This window comes from Eutrigla gurnardus (assembly GCF_963514095.1).
Source record: "Eutrigla gurnardus genome assembly, chromosome: 9".
NCBI classification, from domain to species: Eukaryota; Metazoa; Chordata; class Actinopteri; order Perciformes; family Triglidae; genus Eutrigla; species Eutrigla gurnardus.
The window spans coordinates 13520154-13539532 of record NC_139923.1 but is presented as its reverse complement, the minus strand read 5'-3'; the positions used below and the strand labels follow the sequence as shown (position 1 = coordinate 13539532).

Genomic DNA, 19379 nt, shown 5'->3' with positions numbered 1-19379 from the left:
AACAAATGCTTCTGAATATTTGCTGTCCTTGCCAGATACAATTAAATGTGTTGATTACATTAACCGTTATATATTTATCAAAGATACATAAAATGCAAAGATGAAAAAAGCAAACTTAAAATATCAGATGAAGGCAAAAAAACGTTACTTCAAGGGTTCACTGATGACGGATGAAACACATGTATTGCATCTAAGTTGGTGTTGCCAAAATCCAGTAGTTTACACCTCTGTGGCATCATCGTTGGGTGCTTTTGCATCACGGATAAAGAAAAGACAGTTGCAATTGAAACTGTCAGATGTAATAATGCAAAATTCATGGCCATTAGATGCAAATCAACGATTTCATAAATATTTCCTTGAAAAGCAGGGAAAAGTAATGCTCCTTTTCTCTAATCATTTCTATTTTCCCCTTATCTGAGGCTCTAGGGCTACTTATGTATGTATTGTTCAAAGATCTTCATTCATGTTGCGTAAAATGCCAATTTATACACAGAGAATATCACAGTGGCTAAATGAAAGAAATGAACGAAACCGTGAACTCTTTAAATAAATCACATTGCAGTTCAAGCTGAAGGATAAGAGCGTAGGAAGAACATTTATACAAGTTTTAGAGTGTCTTCATGCACCAATCTAACGTTTTCAGCATCAATATCTATACCCAGGCTTTAGGTATCAGCTGATACCGAGTACCGAGCTGACATCATTCATTACTTTGTAAAACAAAATGTTACCAATAAATACATACATTCACTGAATTGTTATTTCTGAAAGTAATGGTATCCAGATACCAGATCCAGCTATTTGAGTCCATATCGCACAAATATCCGATGTCTCGCTGCATCTCTACTCTATCCCCGCAAATCCAAGAAGACTCATAACAAGAGCTTTATGATCATCAGAGCTTTAAAGTTGCTTTTAGGAAACAGGTCCCAGGACTGTCAAGATTTCCTACTAGCCAATAAATAATTGGAGGTAACATCTGTGAATTTCCCCCTTCTGTTTTGGCCTCAGATGTGTGTTTATTGACTGAATTGCCGAACTGTTTCCATGAGAAGAAGAGGGAGGTAGCGTTTTTTTATTTTATTTTATTTTCAGCTCATTATCTTCTCCTTTCAAGCTCCTCTAAGCTTGTTAGGGTGCTTTGCCACCAGTTAAAATGTTCTGTCACCATGCTGTCACTTCTATAACTAATGGCCATCTCTGCCGTCCTCGGCTGGCCTTTTGCTAGCATCTCAGTGGACGCCGCGGGCTGCTTAATGCAGAAGAGCATTTGATCAGATAGTGTTGGATGGACACCTCTCCCTCTCTTTCAATTCAACCGTCCTCACACTTTCAAACATCAGCTGCACAGGGAATCACAGGGAGGCTAGTTTAGCATCAACAGTGATCTTTAAGGACAAGGAGAAAGAGATAAAATATTTTTATGTTCAATGTTAATGATGCAATTTAGACTGCAGGGTTATGTTCAAGAGCCCCATCAGGGACCCCTGGTATACACCTACACTGTAAATTCATGCTTAATTGGTTGGAAAAATCCTCTCATTCTCTCAAGTCATGATCATTTATCAGCGTCACTTCTTTGAGGAATACAGAGACACGATCTAAATAGGGGAGTGTTCTGTTCTGTTTTCAGCAGGGCTTCTGTATCCTGTTCAGAGGTATCTTTACATTTCTCTGAGTTCTATAGAGAAAGGCGAAGTGTGAAGAGAACATATGTAGAGGAACAGCTGAGAAGAGAAGCAAAGAGAGGGTGTTTAATTATTGGGTAATAACAGATGAAAGGAGATAAGACCAGAGCAAAAGAGAGGGAGATGATAGAAAAAAATGGACATGATTTATTATGAGATGTAAAAATGGAACAGGAAAAAATGGCAATGAAAAGATATGGAGGAGAGGATGAAAGGAGACGAGTGGATGGCCGGTGAGTTCATGAGGAAACTTTGAAGGCAGCGTGGTGCTCTGGGTTCATGCCGGCATATTGACGAGGACAGAGCCGAACGGGGCCAGACAAACATTTTTGTTCCCTTGGACCTCACTTACATTGACTCCAGGAAGTCTTAAATCTAGACAGAAAGATCGAAAAAATGCATATAGTAAGAGAAGTCTGTCTATAAATAAAACACATGAAGTAGATACATGTTAGACATGCCCGTCCAGGTTAAATTGCACAAGCCAGAAGAGTTGTACGCAGTTGTTTGCTTTGCTGTTGTATAATCATAGCGACTGAGGGCCACGGCGTGTGATATTGAATATTTGGTAAGGAGAAAACATCGCAACCTCATCACAGCTGAACTCTCCCCTGGGCGCCACCCACCGGACTCTCAGGCACAGGTAGTGAATATTTAAAACCGTATTAATTTTTTCGCCCCTTGACAGCTCCCATGATGCATGGCTGTAGCTCTACATCTCTCTCTCCTTTTGCTCCGCGATTTACCCACAAGGCCCGGGGGCCTGTGACTGTTGAAGCTCAAGCGGCTTGTTTAAGCATAGTGATTATGTTTTCATTATTTATTTAGAGACGGCCTTACAAAGCCCTCACTCCATCACCCATAATTAGCGTGTCTTAATTAGTCTCTACTAATGGCCGGAGCTGTCGTTGTGCTTAGCGCAACCTGCTGCTTCTACCTAAATGACACATCTCCCAGGGATAGTTTGCTGCTGGAGCTGCTGTGGGAACAGCGACATTGCTTTAAAGGCCAATGGAACTTTTAATAGCACACTTTTCCTCTGCTGCAGCAGAGAAATCGAACTCTGTAAATTACATATCATGTGCTGTCTTTTGGGGGGAAATCTACTTACAAAAGTGTTATTCATTTATTTTTGTTTCGGGATGGAACCATCTATCTGGGCTTATACCAGTAGGGGTGTCTTTGTTGGTAAATTCTGCACTGTTAAGATCATTGTGAAATGTGAGAGAAATATCTGGTCCTTTGTCTTTAGTGGGAAAGCTAATATCTAGGCTAATGTCCATGCTAATATCTGCCCCTTTTCCAGCATCATCTCAACCACAATTTCTGTCTGTGTCCGTTCCAAGCAGCACTCAAACATGGTTCCAACCGAGCCTGAGATATAAAAACCAACTGCATTTTCACCATGCTGCTTTCTACTGTTCACTAGTCCTGAATTTTTAATGTGATACACCAGAAAAAACGAAACAGAAAGGCAAACCCGTCTACTGGCAAACTGCCTTTTTTTTTTTAGCAGATTTACCCATGTTTCAAAGACCTGCATATGTGTGCTAATTTTGGTCAAGATGCTGGTACTATTGTTAGTGCAGCTTTGAATGCCAAGTCCTTGGTTGATACAAACTACAGGTAGCGGTTACCAACACAAGGTTGTTTATGTCGGTTTATGTCAAGCATACACATCCATACATCCTCCCACTCAGGGGCTCGGAGATGAAAGGATTAAAAATATGTATTCATGCATTCAAAAATGAAAAAAAAAAAAAATCTGAAATTCACTTTTACATGTTTTTTGACTGTGAAGATCAGTTTACGAATTGCGATGTCGGTTGTACCTTCCAAGGGTGGGGGGGTTTTACAGCTCCTCGTAAGTGATAAGAGAGTGATTGCATTCTGTATGCGCTCGCAGCTACCGATTGTTCCCAAGATTTGTTTCCAACTAAGCATGATTACTCATCCACTCTCCCACTCAAGTGCTTTCAGATATGGATTTGCGTTCCAGTGTCTGTTTCATCTTCAGGAACCCGGTGTGTAACTCAATTGCCCTGGGGTTTAGTGATGATTGATTGATTGCTTGAGTTTGCTCCTTTTCTTAATGAAGACTGAGGACCAGTGACAATCACTCAATTATACTTATATAGCAGGGATCAGGAATCCATTTCTTACCATATCGCTGTGTCACGTACATGCCGATAAAAGTGTTGTGCATTATTATCGACTTGAAGCTCTTGCATCCTTTTTCTCAGCCGGCGTTGTAAACGTGATGTGACATGACACATTCAGCTAATTTTAAAATCAATCTACTGTCAAATGGCTGCTGAATCGGGAGCAGGAGGAAAGGTTCAGCTTTACCAGGTGGACCTCTCTGGGAATGGAAATCAGTTTGAATTATGTACATGTGGTAGCAGCAACAGTGATCCGACACAGTAGAATTCCACGGCAACAACTAGGGCTGTCAGTCAAAGGAGGTAAAAGATGAAGTGGGGATGGGAGCGAAGAAAGAAAGGGGTAAAAGCAATGAACTGTACCTGCCCAGCATCAGAATAGGAAGCGAGGACGGAGCGAAGAGGTTGGAGGGAGCAGGGACAAAGAAAGCGAGGGGATAAGAGAAGAGGGCAGGCAAGACCTAAACTCTAAACCCTTGCCTTTTTCTGCTCAAAGACGGGGCAAACTGCAGGGATGTAGAAAGGTGATGACGACGCAGATAGACATGCAACGTGAAAAGGGAACACGCAGAAAGGTGAAGGCAGAGAATGAAAGGAAGAGAGGAGGAGGTGGTCACGGCAGAGTGGTATTACAAGCCCAGGAGGGTGCTGAAGGAGCGTCTGCTTGTTCCTCACTTTGTCCTCAGAGAGCCACCTTAATAGAGCCCTTGTTTCCAGGCTGCCACTCAGGATAACGAGGAGGCTAACTGCGGTCTGTGTGATCGTCCCTCTTCCTCCTCCTCCTTCCTGTTCCACCTCCTCATCCAGCCCATACTCATCCTCCTTATTTCCTGTCGGTTTTTCTCTTGTCAGTTTCCACATCTTTCCATCCGCAAGGTAACTCCAAAATAACTGTTCTTCCGTGGCCTTGACCTCTCCAAGAGATAGAGAGAGAAAAGACAGTTTTTTTGGGTTTGTTTGTGCAGTTATTTTTTTCCCAGAGCAGAGAGGAAAACATGACATGATTTAACAAGAGAAAATACTGCGCCATCCACGTCCATGACTCAACGAAGGCAAAAGCCTCATGATTCAGTAGAGACGGAGCTTTCAGGCAGCGCCCTTGTCTGATTGTCATTGCTGAGGATTTAATTACCATGATCTTCCATCTTCCTTTACGCGTGATAAAAGAGAAGGCAAGACTTTTGCATTCGTGTTGTATCCATGCTGTACCTCACACATTCTATCTTGTCAAGTCCAAGGTGCGACAACAGTGAGTTTCACCATCCTAAAACCCCAGACGGGCCGTAATTGTAGTGACTGACAAAAAAATAGGAAAACGATGAGTCATTTGTTGGGGGTGTAACCCTCCGGTGTTACAGTGACACAGTCAAGTTTTAACACCTGAATGAAACTGACTGAAAATAACTATTTTCATATTTTTAGACTTCCTTCACCATCAGTGACCGTTATAAATAGTATCCCACTGCTCGGTTGCACTTTCAACAATTTCATCCAGCCTTATTGGGGAGAAGAGGATGATTCAAACAAAATTTAGCTTGATTTTTTTCATACCGCATGCAGCTTTTCCCTGATCTCATCAAACTGATGTAATAAGTGAAATGTGAGCTTTCCCTTTAAAGTCTGCCACGCCGAAAGAGATCATTTTGAACCTGGCCAGGATGAAAAATAGGGGAGTTTTTTTGAAGCAAACCTGCTTCTCAGTCAAATGTGGTTAATTTTTTAATAGATAAGGCCCTAATCTGCAGGACATTTCATCAACGGGTAATCTGCTGCAGAAATTCTATTAAAAGGCTGTGGGCTCATTAGCCAATAGATCTTAATCCCATTACTGCCAGGGCGGTGGGGGACCATGAGCCCGTCTGCCTGTCGCTCTATGGGGGATACTGTTGCAGGCAGTTGTGGATAAGGTCAGACACGGCACACTGCCATTTTCATAATGAGAACAGAGCATCATGCATCATGCACAATCATAAAAAAAAACATCACAGGCTATACAGACACATTTAATCACGGTGCATTTCTGGGCCGGACATATTTAGCCCTACCGTGTAATAACAGGCTTTATTTCCTCTCCAGTGTGGGCCCCGGTCCTTAGTTTAATTAAATGTTGCTGAAATATCAGAGTGATCCGTCTCTCTGTTTGCATTAGGCTCATTGTTGGAAAATTATATTGGATTTGTTCTTGGCTGATGTTTTCAGGGATGTTTCAGGGTCACTTGTTGAAATAAAAGGGGTTGAATGGCAGCCCGTTGTAAACACAAGCGAGGAGTGAGAGAGGGAAAAAAGAGCACGCGGGGCGAGGAACCGCGGATGAAAAGAGCTGAATAGAGGAAACTGTGAAAGAAACCGTAGAGGAGAGCGTCAGAGCATCTAATCAAAGTCTGTTTTATTAAAGACAAGAGCTGAAGGAGGAGGCAGAGTCAAGGATATTTCTAAGTGGAGTTCTGTGAAAACAAACACGAGCTCCATCTATTGACAGCCGCCCACAGGATGTGTTAGAAGCTGTGTTAAAGCCCTTCGATGAGCTTCTATGCACGTCACCTCGTATAAACTCCTAATGGCCAAGCAAAACTCTATAAAAGTGTGCATGCACCTTGTAATGTATTTGTTTATCCGCAAGTGTTGGAGAATTAGACTGTGTCGGATTTCTACTGGCATTTTAAAATGCAAACCTGTTAAATCTCTGGCTCCTAAGAATAGGCTTGTTATATTAGATTCATTCATTCCCTGCTATCTTTTATTGATACAGAAGTCCTTCTGTGGCTCTGCTACTGTGTTTGATCAATGAAGCCTACGGAATGCATTCACTCAAACGCCAGACACGCTGTTATATCAATTATGAAGCAGTCGATACTGAAAATGCCTACGAGGCAAGATCACGAGCTCATTCACTGTAAAGATCATATTTTGAAACAACATGATAGTGACTGTATATGGATGTCTTATTGTTCCTTCCCTCAGATATTGATGAGTGTGCGGACGGCTTTGTCGAGTGTGATAGTAAATCCACTTGTGTCAACTTGCCCGGCTGGTACCACTGTGAGTGCCGAGATGGCTACCATGACAACGGCTTGTTTTCCGCCAGCGGGGAATCTTGTGTAGGTGAGTAGTCCACCTTCGCTTCCTTCAGCAAATATTAAAAAAAAGGCACAGTTTTATGTGAAGAACAAAAGATTTGTTGTGAATACATCACATGCAAAACAATATTCATGAATTATATTGTTGTCATTTTTATTTGATCACGTTTTTTTCCCATACATGTTGGTTTGAATGCATTTTGATTTTGTGTCTAAAAATGTAAATTTTTTAATGTGTCTTTGAAATGTTGAAGTTGTAATATAACCTTGTCTGAGAAGATTCTTATATTATTATAATAAAGCGTTTCAAAGACCTGTCTTCAACAGGGCAAAGTCATAATTTGTTAAAAAAAAAAAATTCTTAACCTCAGAATTTAGAGTTCTTACACTCGAATGAGGTTCAAACTCTGGTTCATACTTTTTTTTAAATGCACTTTAGCACTTTTTTGCAGCTCCAAAATGCTGCATTAAATTCCTTTTCCAATGAATGGCCCCTGATTTTACATTTTTGTACCATCACTTGATTTAAAAGGTCTCCTCTTTCATTTCTACCTTCAGGATTGAGATGTTCAACTTACAGGCAAGCACTGAAAAAGGCTTTTCTTTTTGCCTTTTAATTGAGCATAACTTAAATTAAAGAGGTTATGTGAGTCACTCACCATCAGAAACTCACTAAATGTTTTATTCTTACAATGTGTCTTGTAAATAGTGCTGCGAATGGATAGGTATGTCATTATCAGTGTTTCTTTCCTCCCAAAACGTCAGTTGCATTTTTTGCAGCCCTCACATTTTCTGTAATATTCTCTCTGATGCAGCCTTTCGAGGAGAAGTGTCAGCTGTCAAAAATGGAACCCCTCAATCTAGAGCAACATCGAAGCATTGCCTGTAACAGTAGTGCTAGCGCTGCTCGACTCGTTGACCCCATCTTGGCTGTCAGTTTGAGCTGGGAGAGGCAGGGAAAAAAACACATTAAAGGCACTCTCAAAAAAAGGAACCTGTCCAGGTTTCACACAGCAAAGTTATAATTTCACCAAAGTGGGTTTCTGGGTTACATTACAGTTGAATATAGTAGGTTTCTCTGGTGAGCTGAAAAAATCTTTTATTCCTACATTTTACAGCTGCATTGGAGCTGCAACTTACGTGTGTAGAGAGCATGCAAAGATGTGGGTGCTCATGATATATTCTTTTTTAACCATTCTGTGACAGGACATGCTCTTTTTGTCACCATGTAAACTAAACTTTACGGGGCTTGAAATTAAAAACAATCCCCATTTCCACAACTAACTAACTAACTAACTGTGTTAGCTGCACTGAGCATATGTAAAATGCCATCTTCTTTTCTGCTCCCCGCAGATATTAATGAATGCAAGACGGGGAGGAACACCTGTGCCAATGACACGGTGTGCTTCAACCTGGACGGAGGCTATGACTGCCGGTGTCCCCACGGGCACAACTGCACCGGTGACTGTATCCATGACAACAAGGTCAAGCACAGTGGGCAGATCTGGGTACTGGACAGCGATCGGTGCTCCGTGTGCTCCTGCCAGGTAACAATCAGGGGGATGGACATGTAGACGACAGAGAGTTGAAACAAAGACAAGTAGGAAGATGGATAAGATGAGAAAAGATAGAGAGGCACAGAGCGACAGTTGAGTGATGATGTTTCCCTCTCTTAAACTGCATGTGCACCCATCTGGTCTGTGATTGAATTTTCCGTTCTTTGTTTATTCTCTCTCTGCTATCCAATCATATAAACAAAGAATAAAAAAGCAACTGTATTCCTGTTCTTCCCTATGAATGATGAAATATCCAACAGTGCCAATCAACAAATGTCACCTTGTTCTGTCCTGTAATCATACTTCTCCCCTTGAACCAATCTGTGATGTTTGGAAGAAGAAGAGTGAAAGTTTGTTCCTGTAATTGAACATCGTGTGATGTTGCACAAAGGATCAATGACACCTTTATTGTAATAGTATTATGACCCATAACAGTTATGACAATTAAGTAAACTGTTGCTTAGCATTTCTCCGGTGTAAGATCGCTGCGTTGTTCACAGTTGTTCGCTATACTTATCTGGGGGGGGTGGAATGGATATTAGTTCTACAGACAGCTTGTTGTTTTGATTTTATGGCCCTGAAGTCTTAACAGCAGAAGCAGCTGTTTCCAGATCTACAGCTCTCCAAACCCCACTGTGCATATGCTGGATACCCAGCACCGAACAGCAGACAAAATGACTTCGAGACTAAATGGAGCCTTGAGCAGCTGTAGAGCGGCTTTTTCCATGAGAACAAACGTTGAAAACAGTTATTGCAGGTTGAAGTTAAATAATTACACCAAAAACTCACGCAAAACGTGTTCTGCAAGTGGAAGAGCAAGCCATGCATATTTATGCATCATACAACTTGCTTATCTTGTGATTTCCTTACTGCTGATCTATTAAATGTAGCCGTTGACCCCTCAGGGTCGGGTTATTTTTATAAATATTTGAATGCAGTGATGGGATTAATCAAATGCTGCTTAAAATGAAAGACTGTTTCAATCAAACACGGACATGGGTAGGATAATGTGTCGACATGGATAGAGACTAGTGTGTGCAGATGGTGCAATAAATCCTGACGTGACAGTGCTGTTGACGTTGACAGCGTTGTGGTGAGCAATTCCATTCAAGAATCGCATGAGCTCTATGTGTTTTATGTAGTTACTTTGATGGATTTCTAACACCCCAGTGACAAGGCATCGGGGAACAGTCGGTCCAGAAAACTCCTTCTATCATCCCAAAAACGTCTTCTCTCCATGATGATCAGGTCACGGACCAGTCATACTTTGCATTTCAGCGTTTCAGTCGCCCTAATGCCGTGTGTCTGGCTCTAGTGGAAGGTGATTATAGTGGATTAGTGTCGGTAGTGAATGATCAAGCAACAAATTATTCATTTGATTACAAAGGACCATGGCAGAAATGGCTCCTTAATTAAATGAGTCATAATAATTGATTTTAGAGATTGAAGAGCTGCCTGTCAAAATTAGTTGTATTGAGCGATTGAAGAAACAGAGGAGTAAACAAGTTATTGTTCCGACGGACACAGCTGGATATTAGATGGGGAGCTGTGACTAAGTGATGGGAGAAATCAAGGTCAAACCTCACCGAGAAGACAAAGACAGGGACGAGTCCAGACTGAGGTCATGCAGTATGCAAATAGTAGATTGTCTCAATCTGCTTGGCGCACTAGATGGGTGGGGTTTACCGCATGAGTGCATCTTTCAGCGCGGCCGCTAATTTCGAAAACATTTTTAAAAAATGGAACGGCTTTCATTTAATTGGCGCGGGGAGGAAACAATTTCCAGAAACTCTAGGTAACGCTGCAGCTCCTGGGCATTGAAGTGGTCTAGAATCCTTAATGAGGGGACAATAAAGAGAAACTATTGCACCACTGAAACTAATATTTGGACATTGAAGACCCTGCAGGTATTCGATAAATGGACTCTCTCCTCCCATTTGCTGTCATCCCTCTTCATCCAATGATATAATTAAGGCATAAAAATGCCCGAGAACTATAGGATCACATTTAAAACAGCCTAAAGGGACACCTGAAGTAGGCATTCAACCTGTTAAGCCATTGTTGATGCTTCGTTAAATTTGGGGATTCCATCTTTAAGTCCCTAGAATGTTCTAGTGATGTATATACACACACCCTTTCTTTCATTATTCTTTCATATCACGATTATCCTGGCCAAAATGATTGTGATTCACAAAATGTGCCTAAAACTGTTAAAATGGCACAAAAACAGATAAGAAACTTTTAGTGAACATCCTTCTTCATGAATAATGAAATCTTAATAAGATACAAGATCATGAATCATAAGGTCTCCCTGAATAAATAAAGGATAAATACACATTTAAAATGTCATCACTAGTGAAGATCATTTATTTCAATATCATATTTTGTTCTATGTTGAAGAATGGATTAATCTGTTTATTATTTTATTGATTCATTATTTAATACTGGGAAACTTTTTATTATAAGTATTTCTCAAATCCTCAAAGTCTAAGTTGACAATCAAGATCCTAATAAATTAAGAAAAAAAACCTAAGAAAACCAGCAAATATTCATATATGAGAATCTGGATCCTTTGGAACATTTGTTTGACATTTTTGCATAAGGGAGAGATATCTTGGTCATTTTCAGATTCGTACTTGTTTTTTGGGTTTCTACTTGAGCATCCTTACATCCTTTCTGACTAGTCTCTGTCTTCGTGCCTATCACTTTAAGCACACCTCCTATAAAAAGCCCAGTCTGCACCGATTGGTCAGCTTTATCCGATCATCCGCCAGGACTCACTTAGTGTGTCAACTACACAGTTAAGCCTCACTTCTACCGGTGACTGTATAGATGTGACATCACAACCATATGGAAATCCTGATGGCTCATTTAATGGCTTTCTGAATACAAACTCTGTGCATTTCTCCGTGGATTAAGTTTTTTGCAACTTTCACAGTATTTAAATAGAACCATGACCTGCTTTAAAATCAAATAAATATACAATATAGGCATTTAAAGAATTATGGAAATAAAATGATCAAAATAGTTGCGATTCATTTTCTGTCAATCAACTGATTGATTTCGCGAGTAATCGATTTCATGTGTCTGGAACAAACATTACTCCACTTATCGCATTTATTGCCCCGAAAGTCGCACATTAAAGTGGCACCAGATGTGAGTCGGGGAGAAGGATGTGACAAAGGGTAATGAGTTGAGTTCAGACCCACCGCAGCTCTCGCATGTGGAAGGCAATTTAAATCACCGAGACAACTAGACAGCCAAGTAGCACTTCTTCAGACACCACAGTGATGAACAGGAACTCCTGAAAACCACGAGCTTCGGTATTCATAAACTATATTTCAATCCGGTGTGTCTCTCCCTGAGCCATAAAATGCAGATTCAAATCCGTTGCTAGGCTACAAAACCTTTTGTCACGTTATTTATTATCAACATGCCTGCTTACTGATCCAATCAAGTAAATGGCCTTGTCTTTGCATACGTGTTTGTCCCCTCCCCCCCTCAGGCTGGCCAAGTGATGTGTCGCAGGATGGTTTGCGACTGCGACAACCCCAACGCCGACCTGTTCTGCTGCCCCGAGTGCGACCCGCGTCTGAGCAGCCAGTGTTTGCACCAGAACGGTCTGCTCACCTACGGCAGCGGGGATACATGGGTGGAGAACTGCCAGCAGTGCCAGTGCCTGGTGAGTAGAGCTGGATAAATAAAACCCATCATGTTAATAAAACAAAAAGAAATGTCGTTGCTTTTATTAGGTGCAATTTACGCCGAGAGTAAAAACATTGGCATTAATTGCCTTGCCGTGGTGCCCACACACGATACCCAACAAATACTCCATGGCAGTGCTCACCAATGAGAGAGAGGCGCTATGTAAAGAAAGTCGAGGAGAGAAGTTGTGTGCGGAGAGAAGGGGCGTGATTGGGAGGTGAACAGGTAGGCTGCGGAGAGGAGAAAATGAAGATTGCTTTAAAAGTGGCAGAACAGAGGGAGTGAGTGATTAGTGAGATTTTACAGAATTCAAAGGGCCCTCTGGACTGTTGTCTGCAGTGATGGAATTATACGTTTCATTGAAGGATGCTTCCAAGGTTAGGAAAGCGAGGGGGAGGGAAATGTGTGCCTGGAGAGTGGGAGGTGTAACGCTGCGTATCATCTGTGTGTGCTTTTAGAAGGTTACGTGGATTAATAAGTATTTGCAGCATGTGTGTGTTTTTGTGAGTGTCCTCTACATGCGGCCCTATTTCGCATACAAAATAAAACACCATATAAACATAAAGACATTAAGACATGTGCACTATTTTCTTTGCGATCTTCTGCCGTGTCGACCTTTTCCCAAGGTTTCCACAGCGTTGCTGTTTAAACAACAGGAATGCATCTCACACGTGTTTCCCAATAACCCTGACAAAACTATAAATCCTTTCTACCTGTGAAAGCCCTCTCACCACGTGCCACATTAAATACAAATGTCATCCTTCCACATTCTACCACACTTGTCTTGCCTCCACCACACTGCTGCAACACACACACCCACACTAGTGTCACTCCTTCTGTTCAGTGACTCACAAATCATCCCCGCCGTGGATCCCAGACAAGCACTTTACGACTCCTTTTTTCTTCCCTTTTGTTGCTATTAAAGATCAGCCATACTAGAGAATAGAAGTTGGCTCCAGTCTGACAGATTTATGGTCTGAGTAGCAACACTAATGCAATTTTCCACCCCCCCCCACCCAGCCCATTCTAATACTGTCCCGATGCCTGGACCTGAGGCTTGCTTTTTACATTTCTTACAGTGAGCCATTATAGAAGCGCTTGAAAATCACTGCTCAGCTGAAAGGCAGCGGGGAAGCACAGCTGACTGAAAATTGGTTCGCTGGGCTTCACTTTGGCTGAGGCGCTCACTGTAGGCGCTTATGTATGTTGACACAAACAGACACAAACATATTTGAGAATGCAGGCACGCCGCTGTCAGCAGCCGAAAACGCACATACGTACCGTGTACAAACACAAGTGTGTACACAACATACACCATGCCCACATGTTTGAGAATATCGGGGCGGCCGTTGCCACGACTACACACGCTCGTGCTTCCACACATCCACGCATACACAGAGTGGAAGATGCACAGGAACATATACACAAAGCGGAGGACCACCAGCCACTTGGTATAAAGAGCAGCCTTTGAAAGGAAGCGGGCTGCCGTGCGATACCGTACGGGAAACTCCAGTCGCGTGACAGCGACGTGAAATGAACCTTGAATGCTGCTACACTTAGCAGAGCTGAGCTCAGCAGGGGCTCTGAAATACACAGCGACAACAGCCAGATGGGCATATCATTCTCCAAAAGACCAAGATGTGAATTCTTCTCCACTACCAGTGCAATGATTTGAAAACAAGGATATGGCCTTTTGCAGAATGTGGGCCACTTGTGATTTGCAATCATGTTAAATAACCAGAAGATCAAAGGAGCAAATTCCTTCTCCATAGGTTGCACTTTGGGTCGAGGCGGGTAAAAGGAAGAGCGTTTACTGCTGGCTGATTTCCAGGCAAATCTAAATGTTGCTGGTTTTAATCTCCCGGAGGCATTTTGTCATATCCAGTCTCATACGTGGTACAACTGCGTAAAAGCGAAGGGATTAAATCATACATACCATGATTCCTGAATGCAAAGCCAGATTAAAAATAATAACCTTCTGAAATATCACAACGAGATAAAGGAAGAGAGGTTGATCCAGTTTCCACGGCGCCCCGCTCTGTGTGAAAGGCAAATAAAAGCTGATTGTATTGCAAATATTTTTCTCCTCTGTGATCATGGAACACATCTGTATGAACAGACAAAGATGACAATGTCCCTTCTCACAGCATGGGACAGATACCTGAGGCCACATTCATTCCCTCCCTCCGGCTACAGGCAAAGAGAGACACTCGGGGCAGTTCCCACTTCAAATGTTTACACACTACATGGAGGCAGCGAGTGGGCATTAGCGCTCTGTGAGCCTTTGCTTTATGGCCAGCCTAATTTACTACAACATTTCTAAAATGCTGAGCCAGACGATTATCGACGATATTAAATATCCCCGGTGGGACGCTTGCATCAAGCCTCTGGTAACTTAATGTGTGTGTATGACTTTTGTGTCTGTGTGTAAACATGCGCAGGCTGAGCCCATATTTAATTTCCAGACTAGGTGTGTAAGCAGAAGTGGGTCAGGCATCGAATGATGTAGTGTACAGTAGTTGGATGCGTAAAGGCGGCCGACACATATGTGACCTGTTTTCTGAAGCCAATAGAAAAATGTCAGCAGGAGAAATCTAGCGAGGCTCTCTGTGCTGAAGGTGAGATTAAGATGGGAGCAACAATGAGAGAGGGGACCGAGAACAAGTCAATTAAAAAGCTGGAGCATTTACTTCTACGGTCTACGGTCTGAAAAAAAAAACTTGCTGACTGTGTTGGAAGATTGCTCCGCTCATCTATATTTTCTTGGTACCGTAACAACTTTTTTTTCCCCCTATGAAATGAAAACGCTCCCTCCAGCATGCAAATACACGGCATCAGGAGAAATATGTGTATTCACATGAATCACTTGTTCGGGGCTGGAAAACCCAGTTTAGTTTAGTTTTTTTTTTTTAACTGTCTCTTTTTCTATGGCCCATCCATCTCAAACTCTCTCCCTCTGCTTCTACAGCAGGGGCAGGTGGACTGCTGGCCTCTGCCGTGCCCGCCCGTGGACTGTGAGTTCACCGTGGTGCCCGAGGGCGAGTGCTGTCCCCGCTGTGTCACCGACCCCTGCCAGGCCGACACCATCCGCAACGACATCACCAAGACGTGCACGGACGAGCACAACATCTCACGCTTCAGCGGCTCTTCCTGGATCAAACATGGGACGGAGTGCACCCTGTGCCAGTGCAAGGTAAGGCGCCAACCACGCTGGCAGCCTCACAACAGCAAATTACACTTTCGCCTAGGTCGGTGGCAGACAAGACACAAAAGAAAAATGGTTTGGAAATTCAGAACCCTCTGGGCCTCGACAGAAAAAAGAGGAATACGCTGTGGTCCAGACATTGCATTGTGGAGGCCATTTGTGCATCTTTATCACCCGTCATGGCTGTATTTATTGCACCTGGTGGTAAATATGTCTAGGTAGTGACTCAGCGGTTTCTGTGCTCCTTCTGACTTTTGCAGATAGAAACATTTCAAAGGGCCAAAAATGAAGGAGGTTAATGAAATTAGTAACTCTCAATCTGTTTTTGCGAACCACACGGTTTCACAGAGAGAGAACATCTGATATTCACTCTATGAGAATGTGCTTTATTTTGTTAAACCAGTCAAATGCGACGTTTCATTCGAGAACATCGCTTTCAATTGTCTAAGTTTGATATTGAACAATTTATTAACCGATTAAGAATATTCTGTTACGTATCTTTAAAGTGATAGTTCATAATTTGGGGGAAATGTGTATGTTCTCTTTCTTTCTTTCTGTCTCTGCTGGCCATCAGGGGGCGACTCATCTGGTTGCAAAAAGACATCAGATTGCATTGATGTCTATGAGAAAACTATCCTACTTCTCACTTGATTTATTATCTCATGAGTTCATGACCTCGATCGCTAGTTTCAAGTTTTCCTCCATACAGCATTATGTTCATTTCGTAAATTATAGTCCCATTTAGGGTAAAACTGACGATAAAGCAGGGTATGCTTTAGGGCGTGGCTCCCTTGTGATGACAGGTCTCTACCACGTTCTCGCTACCAATGCAATTAGCTACTAAGATTTATTTAACACTTAGCTGTAAAGTTTACCTTGAATTAAGGAACAAACTTTGTGAACAGCTTCCACTCAGAAGCCAGATGGAGCTAGATGCCGCTTGTGTTCATCAGATCCACCCGTCGCTCCTCTGCAGTCCAAATATGGTCACTTCAGTTCACTGGTTGCAAAACATTCCTCGATGGCACCCACAAACCTATAGGTGACATCACAATGACTACGTCCACTTCTTATATATGCAGCCAATGAGTTTAGATTTAGTGAACACAATCTGCCTGCCAGTACCACAAGCTCACCTAACAACACATTATATCTTTCATTCAGATATTGCTGAATAAAAACCTGAAATGTGAAAATGACATGGGTTTTGTCCTGAACTATTCCTTGACTGGGACCATTAACTTCCTGAGGTCTCTGCTGGTTGCCTGGCAACTTCACAAGACTCCTGTTTCCTCCTGTCTCCTGTAACTAGGATAACCAGCTGCTGGCTGTGGCTTCATATTTAATGCAAAGATACAAGAATGTTATCAATCTTCCCATCTAACTCTCAGCAAGACTGCAATATTTACCAACATGTTGAACTATTCCTTTAATAAAAATGAACTGAATCATTGAACTAAGAGGAACCCACACTGAGAAAACAGCTGTCAGCTCCTCATTCCCTTGCCTCTGGCTCTGCTACAGCAAGGAATCACAATCTCCTCTGCACAGTGTTAAACACGCAGACATGCTTGCGCATGCAGCCCTTACAATGTATAGAGCCTCGGATATTCTAGGGGAAAAAAAGACAAACTTGCATAATTGGTTGGAGTAAATGGTGGAGAAGGCTGCTCTCTACCAGTTTTTGTTTTAAGGCTTGTGACAGAGGACAACCACTGTGAAAATATGCAGGCGAATATCTTCTTCATTAACAACTGGGAGCATAAATTGTTTGCCTCAGCTTTAGGACTAATCCACAAAGGCTGACTCCCTTGCCTGGGATGGGAATATTTCCCCTCTGCTTGCCTGGCAAAGATGTCAACATCTTTCAAAAATGATGGCAGCCATTCTCAATAGACAAACTGATAAATATTCAAAGTATTTTTGATATCTTTCCAAAAAATGTCAAACACTGGCATTGAATTCAAATACATCGATGCGGATACAGTCGGTTTTATAGCATTGTGATGCGGTCAGTCTGATGATTACAGGTGCAGTGCTGCAAGCCTTTAGAGTTTATCAGTCCCCTTTTTTTTTAAGTCTCTGAGACCATTCACATTTTATTTTCAGCAGAATAACTCTGCCTTGGATCAGTTGGTGCTGAAATGACACCCAGAGGAATTTGAAATGCCAAACTGAATCTGTACCTGCAGCACCGCTGCTGCCTGAGAATATTAACGGTTAAGCTTCACACAGACTTTGACGAGGTTAAAGTGCAGGATGCACTAATGTGTTTCTTTGCCTTCTCTCTCTCCTCTCACTTCCAGAATGGACACATCTGTTGCTCAGTGGACCCCATGTGCCTTTAGTCCCAGCGGATGAAGGCACCTGTACAGCGTTCTCCATGTAAAAAAAAAAGAAAAAAAAAAAAAAAAAAGTGACACCACCCCTATGTCTCCTCACTGTCCTCCTCCCAGACGTGGGCCAGATAGTGTTTGCATTGTTGGGAGTTGTGTTAGCCTGCTGAACCGGATGGATGGGGGCTTACCAATCACGATAGTTTATACAATGTCACATTGTCAAATACAGACACTTGTACAAATTTAACCTTCAGGTACTTTCTGCTGATTTCTAGCCCTTATTGTGTGTCCTACATGGTAAACCCCAGTCAACTGGTATTGGGGGCGGTGTGCAAACACTCTGACCCACGTCTGCCTCCTCAACTCCTCTTTATACCAAATGCAAACCTATATCATACCAAACAGATGATGGACTGCAGTTTCTTCAAACCCACTCTCTTTGTTCTGTCTCGCCACTTAAGAGTGAACCTTTAAGGATCAGCGTTCCCCACTCCGAATCATCGCTCCATAAATCTGTAAGATATTACTATTACTGGCATGACTGTGCTTGATGTCCAAACATTTTTGCTGATTTCTAAATTCTCAGTGATGATGATGATACCTTAGATAGCGTAAAGGCAGTTAGCATAAGGTTCCGTTGCCACATTTATGAATTGTCTATTATGTGGTGCTTTGTAGCATTTTGTTCCTTTTTTCTCTTTTTTTTTGTATTTTTTCTTTCCAAGCTTGTTATTGTGTAATAGTGAAATAAAGTATTTCCATTTACATTTAATTCTTGTCTTTGGCCTATGTGTGAGTGGGCTTCTAGCTGCATTTATTGTGTTTGAAGACTACACTCAGTTGCCAGTTCAGTAGGTACACCTAATAAACAGTCGTGCAGTAAACCCTGTCTTCATAAAGATTAGGATGTTTGTGTTTCTATTATTTTGTCTCCAATTTCCTATCAATGAGGGTAGGCTAAATAACAGAAACACCTCTTTGTAAACTGTAATACAGTTTAACAGCACGATGAACTAAATCCCACAAAATGATCATGAACTTGAATTAACACGTCTCTACAACAGTTTAAACAAAAAACGTACTAACCGTGAGTTAATTTCCTAGATCATGAATATTTGTGGTCTTGAATACAGAAACAGGTTCAGGGTGGTACTTTAAGACATCCATTCTAAAAATGTAAATTGTAAATAATGGCTTTATTAAAAGGTAGAACACAGTGAATTAACATTTTTATGCAGATTACATGTATTAACCATTAACAACATAGAAGATAGCATAGTTCCATTATTGACCTTGCAAACAAAAGTGGCCCCTTGAGGTGAGAATATTTTACCAACAACAGTTTTCAGTTCATTTCTAATTAATAGTTGAATAAATGTGTGAAAAAGTGCTGTGTTAAACCTCATGGCGTTAACTTTTAGCATTTAACGCGGCGGTCTGCTGATGTAGCAATAGCAATCGTCTTATTTAATTGGAGAGGTGTATTAGATTGATGTGATGATCTCGAATACTTAAATAAATTAGCAGTCAACTCATTATCTTACAATATTCATCAGGGAGTAAAAGGCCTCACTCTTAATACACTATATATGTGTAACTGGTCACTGGTTGGCCACAAAAGCTAATAAAATCTATATTGGATGGATT

At 41.8% G+C, this 19379-nt stretch overlaps 1 protein-coding gene across 1 annotated transcript in view; it reads left to right on the top strand.

The window, feature by feature from the left end:
- Nucleotides 1–18480, top strand: part of nell2a (neural EGFL like 2a) — a 68886-nt gene extending 50406 nt beyond the window's left edge. The window contains exons 16-20 of the mRNA XM_084017055.1: nt 6812–6952; nt 8281–8474; nt 11989–12165; nt 15157–15381; nt 17700–18480. Of these exons, the coding sequence (XP_083873181.1) occupies nt 6812–6952; nt 8281–8474; nt 11989–12165; nt 15157–15381; nt 17700–17741 (779 nt within the window). The 3' untranslated portion in view covers nt 17742–18480. The remainder of the gene's footprint in view (nt 1–6811; nt 6953–8280; nt 8475–11988; nt 12166–15156; nt 15382–17699) is intronic.
- Nucleotides 18481–19379: the final 899 nt, after the last annotated feature.